Source organism: Lactuca virosa, chromosome 8, assembly GCF_052849685.1.
Source record: "Lactuca virosa cultivar CGN04683 chromosome 8, Lactuca_virosa_CGN04683_v6, whole genome shotgun sequence".
In the NCBI taxonomy this organism is placed as follows: Eukaryota; Viridiplantae; Streptophyta; class Magnoliopsida; order Asterales; family Asteraceae; genus Lactuca; species Lactuca virosa.
This window is the reverse complement of record NC_136433.1, coordinates 145,621,085-145,638,837: the sequence shown is the minus strand read 5'-3', so window position 1 is coordinate 145,638,837 and position 17,753 is coordinate 145,621,085. Positions and strand designations below refer to the sequence as shown.

At 34.7% G+C, this 17,753-nt stretch overlaps 2 protein-coding genes across 2 annotated transcripts; one reads left to right on the top strand and one right to left on the bottom strand.

Moving 5' to 3' along the window:
- The first annotated feature begins 1,181 nt into the window (after window positions 1-1,181).
- On the top strand, window positions 1,182-13,550 carry LOC145130921 (uncharacterized). Its single transcript, XM_079065674.1, has 6 exons — window positions 1,182-1,341; window positions 2,237-2,586; window positions 11,757-12,182; window positions 12,269-12,469; window positions 12,789-13,229; window positions 13,299-13,550. Exons 1-6 carry the CDS (start codon window positions 1,182-1,184, stop codon window positions 13,548-13,550), a joined length of 1,830 nt encoding a protein of 609 aa, XP_078921800.1.
- Window positions 13,551-14,629: 1,079 nt separating this feature from the next.
- Window positions 14,630-17,290, bottom strand: LOC145128290 (protein OSB2, chloroplastic-like). Its single transcript, XM_079063097.1, has 8 exons — window positions 16,730-17,290; window positions 15,986-16,212; window positions 15,709-15,840; window positions 15,530-15,600; window positions 15,321-15,429; window positions 15,171-15,206; window positions 15,024-15,088; window positions 14,630-14,929 (listed from the first exon to the last, which is right to left on the bottom strand). Exons 1-8 carry the CDS (start codon window positions 17,146-17,148, stop codon window positions 14,783-14,785), a joined length of 1,206 nt encoding a protein of 401 aa, XP_078919223.1. The 5' UTR covers window positions 17,149-17,290; the 3' UTR covers window positions 14,630-14,782.
- Between the last annotated feature and the right edge of the window lie 463 nt (window positions 17,291-17,753).

The window sequence follows — 17,753 nt, the reverse complement described above, 5'->3', positions numbered from 1 at the left end:
ATGCATGCAAAACAGATTAGGCAAATAAACTCGAAAAAATCAAAATTTTCAGATCTCACATCGTGAGATGCAAAAAACAGAAAATTTTGTTTGTTCAATTCACTAATGTGCAATTAGATGAAAGACAACCATAGTCTCTGATACCACTGATGGAAAACATAAATTACAAAACAATTCTCTAAGCGGAAAAACATTTAACAATTAAATGATTAGGGCACATGCAACCTAAAGGGATCTGTGTCTTTCACATAAAGGCAACATACTATGAACTATCAAACTACAATAACCCTAATGAAATCAGAAATCATAAAGGAAGTTTACATACCTCGTAATTTATTATTGTAAACAAATCTAAAATCAATCTTCAAAGTTTTGGAAGCAAGCACTAGAAATCTCGTGCTTCTGATGGTTCACACCCAACCCTAGCAACTAGAAGACTTGAAGAAAAAGGAGAGAGGAGATTAAATTTTCGGCCTTGGCTCTAAGAATGGAGTGGCCAAAAATTATAGCTCATAGGGTTTATTTATACATGAATTAGGAAATCCTAGATAACTCTAATTTGAATAAAATAATATTAATTCAAATTTGTAATTATCCACGTTCCTATTTATCTGCAAGGAATATTCCGGATGCCCTAGAATACCCTTAAACCATTCACCCCTTCTAAGGAAGGTTCTGGAACCTCTTGCTCAACTATTGAACAATTACAATTAGACCCCTACACTTTTAATTAATCCAATTAATCCTAAAGTTAATTCCAAATAATTTATGATTAATTCTTAATTAAATATTACTATTTCTAATTAATATATTATTTTCATAATATATTAATAAATTCATTTATTGCTATTTATTGATCATCTAATAAATCAATAAATAAGTCTCTCTCTCTCAAATTCACCCTATTCAATTACTAGGTTTGAAGGCAATCCAAAAGGAATTTGCTATTAATTCAAGTATATACTAATTCAATCACTGGTTTAGACACCTAATCCAACAAAATTATCATTCAGATCTCTGATAACACACAAACTATAAGACACTCAAGTAGACCTCGTCTGGAACCTGACATATTTGGAATTTTCATTCATGAAGAGGAAGTCTTTTTGATGGATCATTGTGAACCCATCAATTTAAAGGTAGCTGCTTCAGATCTAGAATCTGAAAAATGACTTAAAGCCATGAGAGCTGAAATTCAATCCATGAATGATAATCAAGTTTGGGACTTGGTTGACTTACCTGTACCTAACAACATGGATGTTGGAAGCAAGTGGATCTTCAAGAAGAAGATCGACATGGACAGAAATATACAAACATTCAAGCACGACTTGTCGCGAAAAGGTATACTCAAATTCAAGGTATTGGCTATGAAGATACTTTCTCACTAGTTGCCAAGATTAAAGATATCGGGATTATCATGGGCATAGTTGCATATTACGACTGTGATATATAGCAAATGGATGTCAAAACTGCTTTTCTTAATGGATATCTTGAGGAATATGTTTTTATGGAATAACCTGAAGGTTTTGTCAACCCAAATAACCTAAAGAAGGTGTGCAAACTAAAGAAGTCCATTTATGGATTGAAACATGCATCAAGGGCCTGGTATCATCGTTTTGATAAGAACATTAAAAAATTTGGTTTCTCGAAAAGCCTTAATGATCCATGTGTATACATCAAAGCAAGTGGGAGCAATATTGCTTTTCTAATTCTATATGTCGATGACATATTACTGATCGGGAAAGATATCCCAACATTGAAAGAAACCAAGACTTATCTTAGTAAGTCCTTTCAAAGGAAAGATCTACAGGATGTTGCATACATACTCATAATTAGGATCTATAGAGATAGATCCCAACGAATTATTGGATTAATTCATAGTACATACATTGACAAATTCATAAAACGCTTTTTAATGGATAGCTTAAAACGAGGAATTGTACATATACTGCTTGGCATCATTCTTTCTAATACAAATTGTTCTAGTACTGACGATAAGATCAAAAGAATGAGTTGCATACCATATGCTTCAGCAGTAGGTTCAATTATGTATATTATGACATGTATGAGGTCGGATGTAGCTGATGCTATAAGTTTAACTAGTAGATATCAAGCTAATCCTGACGAAAAACATTGGATGTCTGTAAAGAACATCCTTAACTACTTGAGAAGATATGTTCCTAGTTTTTGTAGGATTTGATGAAGAGCTTGTTGTAAGATGTTACATTGATGTTAGCTTCAACACTGATCGAGATAACTCACGATCATAGTTGTGATACGTTCACCCTTAATGGAGGAGCCATTGCCTGGAAAAGTTCAAAGCAAGAAGTGGTTACACTTTCTATAATAGAATATGAGTATATAGTTGCGTCCGAGGCAACTTCAGAAGTTGATTGGATGAAGAAATTTATCGGTGATATGAATGTTGTTCCAAACATGAAAAGCGCCATTAAGATGTTTTGTGACAACACTGGTGTTATCGCTATCGCAAGAGACCCAATGGTTACCAACAAGACTAGACACATTCAACAAAAGTTCAGTTTCATTCGTCAGGAATTAGAATTGGAAAATATACACATTAAGAAGGTTCACACAATTGATAATCTAGCAGATCCATTCATGTAGCCTCTTTCTCAAAACAAGTTTGAGCGCTATGCAAAAGTAACCGGTCTTCGATTAGCTAGTGATTGGATTTAAATCTGTACTTTACTAGTATCTGGATATTAGTAAATTACATATATTATTATTTTGTTTTTTAATTTGATGTTTAATTTCAAGATAAACGAATGAGAAAAGTTTAAAATATGTGGGTATGTAGGAAAGCTATCTAAACATACTCAAAGAAGCTGTGGAAATTGGATGAAATTGTGAAAACGACTTGAAGTAAAAAAAAATACATAAATACGTAAAATAATACGGTTGTACATTTAAAAAACATTAAAATACATAAACATCTATATAAATTTTTAAAAAAAAATACATAAATACGTAAAAATACAAATAAATACGTAATATATAAAAAACATAAAAATACTTAAAAATGTATATAAATACGTAAAAGAATACGTTTATACATTTAAAATACATAAAAATACATAAATACAAATATATAAAAGGCTTAAAAATACATATAATTACGTAAAATATATGTTTATACATTTAAAATATATAAAAATACATAAATATCGATATAAAAAACTTAAAAAATATATAAATATGTAAAAATACATATAAATACGTAATACATAAAAAAAATAACACATACAAATATGTAAAATACTTAAAAATACATATAAATACGTAAAAAATACGCTTATACATTTAAAGCATAAAAAACATATAAATACGTAAAAAATATGTGTATACATTTAAAATACATAAAAATAGTTAAGCATATACATATAAAAACTTAAAAAAATACATAAATACGTAAAAATAGATATAAATATGTAAAAAATACGTTTATACATTATATACAAGTTTTGACGAAATATGCATAAAAATCTCACTATTTTGAAAAAATTAACGATTTGGTTTCATGACCTGCTAAACAAGTCAAAAAGGACTAAAGTGAATAAACTAACCGGTTTCTTATACTTTTCTATTCAAAAAGTTAAATAGTCAGAACTTTTCTGTTAAAAAAAAATATTATGACTTTATTAAAAATTTTCTCAAAACATTAGGACTTTTCTGAAGATTTTCCCCTTTTAATTTATATAACGCAAATAAGTTATATTTGGATTTCTATAAACTTTATTACATTGAATTTTAATTGGATTTATTTCGGTCTCAGTAAACTTTTATTGATACAGATAAGTGTAATTGTTTTTAATACATAATAGTATTTGTAATTTGTTAATTAAATAAATGAACTTTTTTCTTAAGTAATAAAATAAAATCTTCTTCTTCAACTTTTTAATGTGTAAATGTGTGCTACCTACGAATATCTAAAACGTGTGTCAACTAATCAAATACTATAATATAATGAATATAATAAATGTCAATAAACAAAAAGAATCCATTAGCCCACTTTACATTTTTCATGTTTACAAACTTGATAATAATAAAAATTAAAAAATTAAAAAAAAAAGTTGCCTTTTCAAGAGACCATGCAACACCTTCCAAACCAATACAACTACCCCGCAAAATTCTAAAAATGTCACGAATTTTCAAGTTATTTAATAATCTAAAGACAAAAAGAAATTAGTTGATACAATTTTTCTGCTCAAGTTATTTAATGATCTAAAGACAAAAAGAAATTAGTTGATACAATTTTGCTACCGCAAAAGTTTAATTTATGATAAAAAAACAGTACAACATGTCATGACTTTTGGTAGCAAACGTAAAGATTGCCTAAATTGTGTATACTTCATATGGAAGAATATGAGATATCATCAATGTTTTAAAACCCGAATATTTAGTTGACCTTGTGTGACTAATGGGTCACGAGTAAACCTGGTTTTTAGAATATTAGTGATTATTCTATAGAAAATATGTTGCTATTTCATATATTTAACATTGTATTCTAATATGAGTTTTTCGCAATAAAAGTTCAACATATATAAATTAGCAGCAGAAGTCATTAGTTGGTAGGGGTAGCATGGACTACCACTCAATTCCCCTCTCTCTCTCTCTCTCTCTCTCTATATATATATATATATATATATATATATATATATATATATATATATATATATATATATATATATATATATATAAGTGGTGAATTATGATATGCTTTTTGAACCAACCTCAAACATAAGATTAAGTTAGCCCATTAATTGTGAATGACTTAGCCCATTAATTTAATGTAAAAATATATGTGTTTTTGTTTTGTGTACAAAACAATTACGACATGATCCAGGAGGGAAAATGAAACTGATATATTTTTTTTGGTTCATGTGATCGTCGCTTTATTTGCCGCTGCCTCCTGCTTCACTAGAACTTTTCGTGGCAATTTGGCTTATTCACCCATTTCGTAATTGGCTTACTTACGGAATATAAAACAAGTAATATTTAATTTTCCATCTTTAATGTTTTATGATTTAATGTTTAATGGTTTAGTTTAATTTATTTGTTCAAATTGAAAACTTAATTAACCAACTAGTTGTTCACTTGTATTATGTTTAAATCTTCAATTGTGAATTTTAAATCTTTAATTGTATTTGTAGGGTTCAATTGGAATTTATTTTAAAAGGACATTGGATATTGGTAGTAGTGATGAAAGTGGTGGAGGAAAAAGACTTCATCATCAACCACAACCAAAACCTCGACCCCAACCACAACCACAACCACCACATATTCCACCTAGTTTTGATATTAATAATCTTCCTTTGGACTCGACGAATAGACCAAAAATTACAGCATATCATCCAAATCAAAAGGATGAAATAAGGAGAGCATATTGGATTGGATTAAATGACCTTCTCAACCAAAAGACCATGATTTTCCATCAATAAAAATTGGTGGTAAGAACAGACGTTTTGTAAATGAATGGTTTGATGAATTTAATGTTGTAGTAATTAGGGTTTATATTGGAGATCTGGATACCCCTTGGATCGTGTGAACACTTTCCGAACTAATATTTCTATCATATGTATGCGTTGCAAGATATTCAGCCTAGGTTAATCCAAGAGGACACGTACGAATTGTAACATCCTGTTTCAGGTCGTTTTCATTTCGAAATGGTGATCAAGGATTGGGTATTAGCAAGGTTAGGATCATTGAAGAAGTTAGTTTTGAGCTCATTCGGAGGTGGATGATGTATTGGATGATCCGGGTATTCAGTTGTGATTTGGAGCAAAAAGCGTATTTCGGTAATTTGTCAGTTGGGCTTTTTATGGAAAGGGGACGTTGTTCGGAATACCTTATGGCTGGTATAAGTTGATAATAGTGTAAAGTGTCTCGATAACTTTTCGTGGATATAGGTATGGTCAAAATCAGAGTTGTATCAAGAAAGTTATGGTGTTCGGATAGTTTAGGGTTTGGGGAAAACCCTAGTACGCGGAGTGTACCAAGGAGGTACGCAGGGCGTACCGAGGCGAGGAAGGTTACGCAAGGCGTAACTGGAAGAACGCGCAGCGTATACGAAAATTTGGGTCGGGGTGCGAGACCTCATACGTTGGGCGTACGAGGAGGTGCGCTGGGCGTACGAGGGTCAGATTGAAAACCCTAATTTTTAGGGTTGTACCCTATATAAGCATAATGTTAGTCCTTTTTCTGCATTTCCAAGCCAACCTCCATACCCTAGAAACCCTAATTCGACTTTGTTGCCTCTTGAGAGTGTTCTTGAGCTCTTTTATGCTTTAGGAAGGAAAGAAGTGGAGTTTGAAGTTGCTTGGCTTGGTGGAGTGGTCGTAGATCCAGAGCCATCATCTTATGGGGAAGCCATTTGAGGTATCAAGTTTCAATTTGCCTTGTGTATGAATAGATCTCCTCAATGCTCGTTTATTGTGATTTTGGCCTTCTTTTTGAGTTAATGGATGAGCTAAGTTGTTTGAAGGTTCATCCTTTCAGATTTGAGTTTGTTTTGGAATATTTGAGCATAAAGATGCAAGCTTTATGTGTATTATAGGGTCGTGCATGTACTAAGTCACCCATTAAGTCCCTTTTCTAGATTAAGAGTTTCAATTGGTCACTTGTGGACGTAAAGTTGGAAACTTTACGTGGTATTCCAGCTCAAGGAGGTCAGATCGTGGTTTGGGAAGCTTTGTCTTAATGGATTAAGTAGAAATGGAGTTTGGGTTGGATAAGGTGAGTACGTTGGGCGTAGAAGCAGGTACGCGCAACGTACAAGCCTCCAAGCGAGTATGCTGCGCGTACATGCTTGTACGCCCCGCGTACTCTGTCTGAATGGGTTTGTGCATTTGGGCTTCGGTTTCGGCTACCTTCTTGGACCTGGTTGCTTGGTGCCTTGTTGGGCCATCTGAGAAGGTGTGTTTTGGTTTAGGGTTAAGTAGTGGGCTTTAGGGTAAGGCCCAAATAAGGGTTTGGGCCCAATTTGGAATATTGGGCCATTAGTGGACCTTTGTGGATCTTTTGGTCTTGGGCCTTGGTGGGCCCAATGGGTTTGGGTCATTAGTGGGCCTGGTTAGTTGGGCCATCTTTGGGCCTAGTGCTAGGGCTTAGCCTTGCTTAGTTATTGATTATGGTGTTGGGTTGTTTGGTTCAGTCTGGGAGCCATTTCGCAGCAGCAGCGGCAATGTAGGATTACTCGCGTAGCGGTTGGGGTGAGTCTTCTCACTATACTTGCATGTATGGTAATTCATGTGTGACCGGAGGGTCTTATTCGTGTTACTGACCAGAGGGTCTTATTACATTATTAACCGGAGGGTCTTATTTGCTTATACTGTGATATTTGTTATTATGCATCCTGTCTTCGTGACTTATGTTGTTATATGATTCTTAGGCATGAGCAAACGGACCGAACCGTCCGGAACCGGCCCGGCCCGGACCTGAACCAGGAACTGGATTCAGCCAAAATCAAGAACCGAACCGGCCCGGCGGTTCTACCGGTTCTGGTTCCGGGTCCGGTTTTTGCCGGTTTTCGGTTTTGGAACCGGTATGATTTGACACGCTTCCTTCCGGGGCTTGTAACTCATTCAATTTTTAACAAAATCAAGCGTTTTTATAGTCTAAACTTAACTACAAAACCTAAACTACGTGTAGGAAAAAGATTCAGGTAAAAAAAACTTAAATTGAGTGAGTTATGCACATTTGAACAACAAAGTCAGATTACATTTAATTGTTGTAACATAAAAAAATTCTGATTTGACACCCTTCCTTGCGGGGCTTGTAACTCATTCAGTTTCTAACCAAATCAAACGTTTTTGTAGTCTAAACTTAACTAAAAATCCTAATCTACATGTAGGAAAAAGATTCAGGTCAAAACAAGTTAAATTGAGTGAGTTATGCACATTTGAACAACAAAGTCAGATTACATTTAATTGTTGAAACATAAAAAAAATTCTGATTTGACACCCTTCTTTGTGGGGCTTGTAACTCATTCAATTTTTAGCCAAATCAAGTGTTTTTATAGTCTAAACTTAACTAAAAATCCTAATCCACATGTAGGAAAAATATTCAGGTCAAAAAAAGTTAAATTGAGTGAGTTATGTACATTTGAACAACAAAGTCAGATTACATTTAATAGCTGAAACATAAAAAAAAATTCAGATTTGACATCCTTCTTTGTGAGGCTTGTAACTCATTCAATTTTAACCAAATCAAACGTTTTTATAGTCTAAACTTAACTACCAATCATAATCTACATGTAGGAAAAAGATTCAGGTCAAAAAAAGTTAAATTGAGTGAGTTATGCAACTTTCAAAATTTGAGTGAGTTATCCGGTCCGGTTCCCAGTTTTGGGCCGGTTCCAACGACTGGTTCTTACCGGGTCCCGGTTCCAAAATTGACGAAATTATAGTACCGGTCCCGTCCCGACTGGTTCCATCGGGTTCCGGTTCCGGTACCTGTTCCGGTTCCGGGACCGGTTCCGGCCGGTTCCCCGGTCCATATGCTCATCCCTAATGATTATATATATATATATATATATATATATATATATATATATATAGTTATGACCGGAGGGTCCCTTTCGAGATTTAGCCATGAGAGGCTAATATTTGGGTATATAGTGTTTTGGGGAACTCACTAAGCTTCGTGCTTACCGTGTTGATTTAAATGTGTTTCAGGTACTTTTGTAGATTCCCAGAAGGCGGACGCATGATTGTACACATTCGTCGGCTTATGATAAATTGTGGATTTTGGTGTAACATCCATAAATTTTACGCCAAATTTAAACTTTTCAATCATAAATAAAACCCAATGGTATTGTTTACAGAAAATGTTTTCAAATCATTATTCAATCAGAGTGTCCCAAAAGCCAGATCATAAGGATGAGGAGCGGTATGGTCACGCCTTCGCCTTGCCATGATCTCCTGAAGTACCTGAAACAATAACTGAAAATTGTAAGTCCGAGGGCTTAGTGAGCTACCCCCAAAATACCAATACCACACTGATAATACCATATCCGTAATAATAAATCAATCAACATGCATGCTGGGCCATCAGCCTGACTGGACCGCCCTACAGGGCTTACAGTCTAATTGAATCTATACCGAGCCTTCGGCATGACTGGACCGCCACGTGGGCCTACAGTCTCCCCGGACCGCTCATAGGGTATGTTGGCCTTCAGCACAAAGCAGGACCGCCTCAGCCCAACCAACGAGCAAATAATCATGTGCACATATCTAACATATACTGACATATACAAACATCAAATATATCTATCTTACTGATCATCAATCATAGCAATCTCTCATAACTAGAGCTCTGACCTAGCAGGCCACTAACAAACCAATCCCTAAGGATCATAAAAGCATAACATACAGTCTATCCTGATTCTGATCTATCAGATCATATCCGCATATATCATATCATAACCATAACAACTAAAGGGCCGACCTTGGTGCCTTATACCCTTTTGATATAGTGAGGATAACTCACCTTGCAAATGTCGACTCGGTAGATAAACTCCAACTCTCGGATCACTTGCCAAAGACTCCACCACCTATTACCATAATATGAATATACCCATAAGTCCTCAACCTTACAAGGTACTCCATAAACCTACTAGTCAACCCTTGGTCAAAGTCAAGTCCTCAGTCAAGGTCAACAGTCCATGTTGACCCTAACTCGTCGAGTACCCTCGGCTACTCGCCGAGTTCCTTGAAGTACTTGCCCACTCGCCGAGTCACCGGGGTGACTCGTCGAGTTCCTTCGGTTTACGATCGAAACTCTAAGGCCACTCGTCGAGTTTCCTTCATGCAACTCGACGGATATGCACACATACATAACTTGGGGAATTCTCATCCGACTCGCCGAGTTGTTCATACAACTCGTCGAGTCTATGGCAATCTCCAACGGACTCGCCGAGTTGTTCTTCCAACTCGCCGAGTTCATGCCTATCTTCATATGACTCGCCGAGTCGACCATGCGACTCGCCGAGTCCCTTCAGTCCTTTTTGCCATACAGACTCATTTTAGCCATGCAGCGGCTCCAAACTACAGATCCAAGCTTCTAAGGCATGCTTTTCACGTAAAGTTGCAAACTTTACGTGCATGCATAGCTACAAAGGCTCTTAATGTCAAATCCAAGCTCACAATGGGGGTTTCATACTCAAAGAGGCTTCATACATGACCATATTCGGAGCTTTATGACTCTAGAACCCAAGAAGGGTACAGATCTGAAGTTACAATTTCAGATCTAGCTCATATCCCACATTACCATCTCAACCAAACCATAAAAACCCTAAATCTCAACCAAAGAGGTCTAGAAGAAAAATGAAGTAAAGGTGACGACTTGATACCTCCAAATGATGCTATCTGAGGTAGATTTCTGATTCTCACACTTCCTTGCTCCTAGCCTTTTGTTCTCCAAGCTCTTCTTCTCAAAAGATCTCCTCTCCAAAGCTTTAAACACACAAGAATGAAGCACTACACGAATTAGGATTTTCTGAGCTCTCAAAGGACTGCAAAGAGGCCAAAGGAGGCTTATGTTTCTTTAAATAGGGTGCAAAACCCCGAGATTTAGGGTTTCATCTGCCAGCTCCTACTCGTCGAGTCCCTTTATGGACTCGGCGAGTAGGCCACTAAATACGCGAACCAACCCGCTGCTACTCGACGAGTAGGGCAACCAACTCGTCGAGTAGGCCTTGAAACCAATTAAATTCTTATTTAAACAATACCTGAGAATCGGGGTGTTACATTTGGGATACTCTGATATTGTTTTGATAATAACTTATGATTTATGTGATGACTTGAATTTATGAGTAATGTTTGGTGAATTTAAAATGAAACATTTGTCTTGAAATTTGAGGCGTTACACGAATCTAGGCACATAAATCGTAAGCCAAATTGCTAAAAGGATTCTATGTTCGTCTGAAGAAAAGAGAGCTAACAGTTGTGTATCCCTTCTCAAAGAGAAGAGTCGTTTATATAATAAACGAGACTTAAGGTTTGCTTCTTAGGGTTGGCCATCATGGGTTGCTTTGGAAGCAAGTCAGGGAAATCCGAAATTTAATGAGGAAATCAATGGTTTCCAAAACTGACGAATTTCGTCAATTTTACCATAATCACCCTCAAGAATTTGATTTTCCCACTATGTCCCCATGTGTAAAATTCAGGACCCCAGCCAGGGGCTCTGCCCCTTGGACCCCGCTAGGGGCGCTGCCCCTTTCGAAACCCGGACCCAGGGGCGCTGCCCCCGGACCCCCGACTTGTCGTCGAACCGACTTATAATTCGATCTTATACATGTGCACACTCCGCACATACCCGTACATATATTGGAGTACAAATTATAAAGCCCCTTAACTCACATGTTAGTTCCAATTACATAAAATGACATAGTGACACTAAAACCACCAACATTTAATTGGTTAGAGACTTAGAGAATAGCACAAAAGAGAACAAACTTATTGTTTATGTTGTTACTTGTTTGGAGACATTGTCGGGCAACAAGGGGGAGAGATGTATTTGTAACAGGAGGCGTTGACACTTGGAGTAGAAAGAAATCATTGAAAGATCATGTGGGTAAAGTTGATAGTCATCACAACAAAGCAAAACAAAAATGTGAAGATCTAGTAAAGAAAAACCAATCTATTAGTGAAGCTTTTCATAAGCAAACTGAAGTTGAAGCGAGTAACTATCAAATTTGATTACGTGCTACAATTGATACTTGTGGATTTTTATTGAAGAATGCGTTACCATTTCGTGGTCATGACGAGTTAGATGGATCAATTTCTAAAGGCTTTTTCATTGAAGAATTATCATTCCTTCGGGACCATAATGAAAGCATTTATAATGTTACTTTAGAAAATGCTCCAAAAAATGAAAAGTTGACGTCTCCAAATATTCAAAAAGAGATTGTTCAATGCTTTTCAAAAGAGATAATAAAGTCAATTTGTGAAGAAATTGGTAATGATGTGTTTACTATCTTAGTAGACGAGTCTAGTGATGTATCCAAAAAGGAACAAATGGTTATGGTTTTGCGATATGTTAATAGTCTTGGATTAGTGAAAGAAAGATTTGTTGGAATTGTTCACGTGAAAGATACAACTTCTTTAACTCTAAAAGAAGTCATCGATTCGGTATTTACCAACAATAACTTGAGTATATCTCAGGTAAGAAATTATGAATTCTTTTTTTTTGTATGTATTTGAATCTTTATCTATTTTATTTCTTATATATATAATTTTTTTTGAAATAGGTAAGAGGGAAAGGATACGATGGAGCAAGTAATATGCGGGGTGCATTTAATGGTTTGAAAGCATTAATATTGAAAAATAATCTTTTGGCATATTATATATACTGTTTTGCACACCAACTTCAATTAGTGGTTGTGGCTGTAGCAAAAAACCATGATGGTGCTAATGATTTCTTTGAGCAATTAGCTTTGGTGGTTAATGTGGTGTGTGCTTCTTGTAAAAAGAAAAGATATCATATGAGATAGTTACAAGGAAAGGGTTCAAAAAGAAATTGGTAATGGTGAAATTGAGACCATAAGAGGGTTAAATCAGAAGATTTCTCTTGTTCGAGTCGGGGATACAAGATGGGGCTCACATTATAAAACAATAATAAGTTTGAAGAATTTGTTTCCGGAGGTTATCAAGGTTCTTAAATATGTTGAAGAGGAGGGATCTAGTTTAAATAATCGAAATCAAGCGTACGATATTTTGTCGTATTTCAATACTCTTGATTTTGTGTTTTATTTACACTTGATGTTGGAGATTTTTGGTCTCACGAATATCTTGTCAAAACATCTTCAAAAAAAGGATCAAAATATTTTGGAAGCGGCTTTTTTGGTAAAAGTGACGATGAAAATGTTCAAAGCTTGTAGAAATAATGGGTTTCCTTCAATGTTGGAGAAGGTATTTTCTTTTTGTCATAAACATAAAATTAAAATTGTGGAAATGTCTGAATTTTATGTTACTCCAAGAAACCGTAGAACCAAGGTTACTAATCAACATCACTTTGAAGTTGATATTTTTAACACGGTTTTGGATATGCAAATTCAAGAATTTGGGGGCCGTATTAGTGAAGTGAACACCAATTTGCTTGAATACATGGTGGCTTTAAGTCCTTGTAATGCATTTTCTATGTTTGACAAATCAAAGTTGGTGAAGCTAAGTGAGTTGTACAAAACTGATTTTAATGATTCGGAAAGTGGTGTATCTTGATGGTCAACTTGAAACCTATTTCACTCTTTGATTGATGATGAGAGATTTTCTAATTTGAAGGGAATTGCGGACATTTCTCGTTTGATGGTGGAAACCGGTAAACATCTTTCTTTTCCTTTGGTTTATAGGTTATTAAAGTTGACTTTGGTTTTGCCCGTCGCAACCGCAACCGTTGAAAGATGTTTTTTCGCAATGAAGCTCTTGAAGACCGACTTACGTAATAAAATGGGTGATGATTTTTTGAATGATGCTTTAATTTGTAATGTAGAAAAAGAAGCACTTATGGATGTTAAGATCGAACGAGTGATATAGCGCTTTCAGAATATGGGTAATCGTAGAGGACAACTTTAAAAAATGTAATTATGTAAGACTTTTGCGCTAGTTTGTTATTTCTAACGAAACCGTAATTAAAAAAAATTATCTTACTATTATTTATCGGGATTTTTTTTTGTGCTACCCCTTGCAAAAGTTTCTGGTTCCGCCATGATATAAATAGATAAGTCAATACATATCGATTAAGACAAATAGACAATAAGCTGCACCAATAGTCTTTTGAAGACAATGTTTATGGGTCTAGGGGACATTACATTACTATACATTCTATAACTAAGATGCATAGGATGTATTTTCTAAATGACCTTTATATACTATTGAAATTCTTTCAAATATGAGTGATTATTCTATAAAAATAGAAGTTGAATTATTAATTCAAAATAAAGGTGACAATGAGTTGGATTGAATCATAAATGGATTCACATGTTTAATAATTAAACGGAATCAAAATTTCTATCCAACCCAACTTGTTTATGTAAACGGATTAAAAATTTATAACTCAACCCAACCTTTTTAGTAAATGAATTGAAATCGGGTTAATTGTTTTCCGAATTGAACATTTTTAATAAATAGGTTGAACTTGGGTTGACCATTTTATTATTCCAAAAACTCTTAAAAATTAAATAATCTTTCAAGTAAATTTACATAAAATTTAAAAACTCCAATAATTGTTTACATTTGAAAAATGATACAATCATAAGTCTACAAGTTCATAACACAAACACAAATTAAATGTTTACTACCATAAAACATTATAAATTTTAATTTTTAAATTCCATGCAACTTAACTTTTACTTTCACCAACTCGAAAAATTACTAACTCATATTTTTGAGAAATTAAAAGTAATCAAAATATAATAATCAATTAAATAATAATACTAAATAAATATAAATTTAAAAATATTTAAATTAGTTGGCGGGTTGTAACATGTTGAAAATTTTAACCCTAACAACCAATTTAATTAAACAGATTGGATGTGTTGACCCACTAATCGATTCACGCTCCAACCGATTCAACCCCGGGTTTAAAACATTGGATATCATGATCTCTAAAAACATAAGCAATTAGTTTGTTGTCATTTCAAGAAAACATACAAAACCTTAAACATTCACAACTTTTCTCTAAGTCTAAAAGTGCAAAGAAAAAAAATTAAAAAGAGAAAGAAAATGCAAAAAATATATATATATGGTTTTTTAGTTGGTGGAAATTACTAAACCCCCCATCCCTTTTTCATATCTACACCAAGTGGTTTACGTTGCAGTGGTGGCAAACTCGACAATACCCAGTCGGGTGCACTATCTAGCCACAACACTTTCCCGGAATCTTTGTTTTTGAAATCCGGTGCCTTCTCACTTTTCTGTATCAATAATATAATATTTCTCATCAACACAGAACAAAACTGACTGTACTGTGTACTGCATTTGACATGTATTGGACTGAGACTGACGTACCTTATCTAGTCTATTGTCCCACCAATTACCAGGATTTTCGACCAAGTGTTTCCAAGAATCACCATCTATATTTAAACCCGACAACAAACATATTTAGCAAGAAGATGACAGTAATTACAAAAAAGTAAATTTTAAAAAAGTAGCAACCTTTTACAGCCTTGTTATAAGGAACACCATCAGACTCTACAATGAAGCCATAATAAGTAGAATTAAATTACACTTTATATAAAAGTGAATTTGAAAGTATTAAAACTAGGTTAAAAAAGTAAATGGGTTTAATAGGATTAGAAACACCACCATTAAAGTGTAAGTGTCCAAGGCTTTGTAAAACCTCTGGTGGTGCATTGTCAAGCCATAGTCCATCACCACTGACTTTGTGTTTGAAGTCTGGGTATTTGGCTTTCACCTGGGATACATATTATATAATTTTTTTTTTTAAAAAGTGCATGTTATTATAACTATTATAATAATAAAATTTAATAATATACTATAAAAGTAATAATCACCAAGCCCTTGTGTTTCTTTTCACGGTTATCATCCCATTGTGTGGAATTAGTTAACAGATCTCTCCAAGAAGCTGCCAAAAAGAGTTGAAATTTATATTCTTGATATCATGGAAATTGGCAATGTTTTTTTAAAAAAAAAAAAGATTAATGTGAGAAATATTTATATATATGTGAAGTACCACGGGGGATTTGTTTATCAAACTTTTTAGCAGAATGAAAAGTTTTGACTTCTTTTGAATTATTATGGACTTGGGGAGATTCAGCATCATCATCGAGTAGCAGACTTTCATTTTCTTGTTCAAATGCTGCATCTGTTGTACATAAAGATTTGTGAATTCTTGTAATTCATTTGTAAATATAGGATGGAAATTGGAAAGGTGGAAGATTAGTTTCAAAGGCTATCAATTCTAGCAAAAATAGAAAATGATGAATGAGAATATTATGTGAACAGATTACCTGAATTCTTAGTGCTCCACCTATCCAGCTTGTATGGTGTAGAAGTAGATGTTTTCTTTTGAACAAAATTAATGGTGTGTGCCATAACCTGGACATTTGCTTGAACTTCACTTAGTTTAAATGGTGGAACATCAACACTTAAATGACCAGCTACATGTACAAAATCTTTTTCTTTCAGATGGCTCATTGCAATATGTGCCAGATCACCTTCAAATATAACTGGAATCCTATATTCAACAAGAAGCAAACAACAAAGAATTAACAGATACAGAAAATTGTATACAAATGTTCAAGATAAAAGTGACAAACACCAGTGTAATATACCCTAATGAAAATTTTATACATAGTCAAGATATCCACATACTTTGAACATACAACATACATGAAGTTATTATCTTATATTAAAGTTAAGAAATCTGAGCTAACAAAAGAATACTCAAAGATGTGCGAATTGAGTAGATAAGTTCAAAATTCAATATAATCAAAGCCCTAAATTATAAGGTGAATGAAAAGTATCAATCCTAGGTACATAAAACCCAATAGTATCTCCTTTTTAGGAACTGATGAGTATGTTTTTTTTCCTTTATAAGGAGAAGGAAAGGTATCACGATCATAACATGGATGTAATACCACCAAAAACGAAATGATTATACAGTTGGACTACTAAACACATTAACAATAAAGCTGTGCAACTTGAAGCAATACGCGAGCCAATATCAATACCAGGTGAGGTAATAGTAGTACCAGAAAGACGGTAGAGAAGTAGGAGATTCAGAGTCATCATCTTGAGAAATGATAGTGCCGGCCCAATTTTTACCATCAGAAGAAGTTTCAAACTGAACAGGAATCTTAACTCGCCCAATTAAATTCACCGAATTAACCACCTTCGCTTGCCACGGAATCTCGCTAGGTTTTGCCCAGGTCACTGGTTCCTTCAGAACGGCGTCATTCGAAGATGAGGTGGGTGCCAAAGGTGGTGGTGGTGGTGGAGGCGCTGATGATCTTACTACCGGCGCTCTAGTTTTGGAGGAGTTGAGAGTTCGCGACGTACTTCTAGCAGTAGTAGAAGAAGAAGAAGCGTGCTGTTTTTGGAGAATAGAAGTCGGAGAGAGTGTGAGGAGGCGTTTTCGTTCAGCAGTGATAGCTCGACGTATGGAGTTCATGACGACAGCAGCGACACCAGCCGCGGCGGAGTAAGGAAAGCGGAGTGTGTGTGTCGAGTGTGGAAAGAAATCAAAAGTTGAAAACCAAATTGCGCATTTGGGGCCGGGGGCCCTGACCAGAGTGTTCTCTTGACTCTTGAGGGAGAAAACCAAACTTAAACGGTGCCAAATATTCAAATAAGGTACATTTTAATTTATTATTTACAAAATTGCAAGTTTGTTTCTTGTTGTATGTCAAAAATTGGACATCTTGTCCAAAAAATTTTAGAGTTGTATCAATAGTCTAAAAGGTTTGTTTTGTTGTGGAAATGGTCAAATGGTGTGGAAAAGTTGCCTCCAAAATTAGCAAGTGGCAAATAGTTCAGAGGTTATTTCAGTAACTTATCATTTACTATTCATAGTTTGACTATGAATAGTAATATATATGTGAATTTGAATAATTGGACGGCACATTTTGGACGCCTACAATTTGACTATGAATAGTAATGTAATGTTTGAACGGCGAACCTTTTGGTCAAATGTTAGGCGCCTAACATTACCTAACATTGCCTACAATTGGACGCACAAAGTTGGACGGCATTTTTTCCTTTCATATGATATTCTTT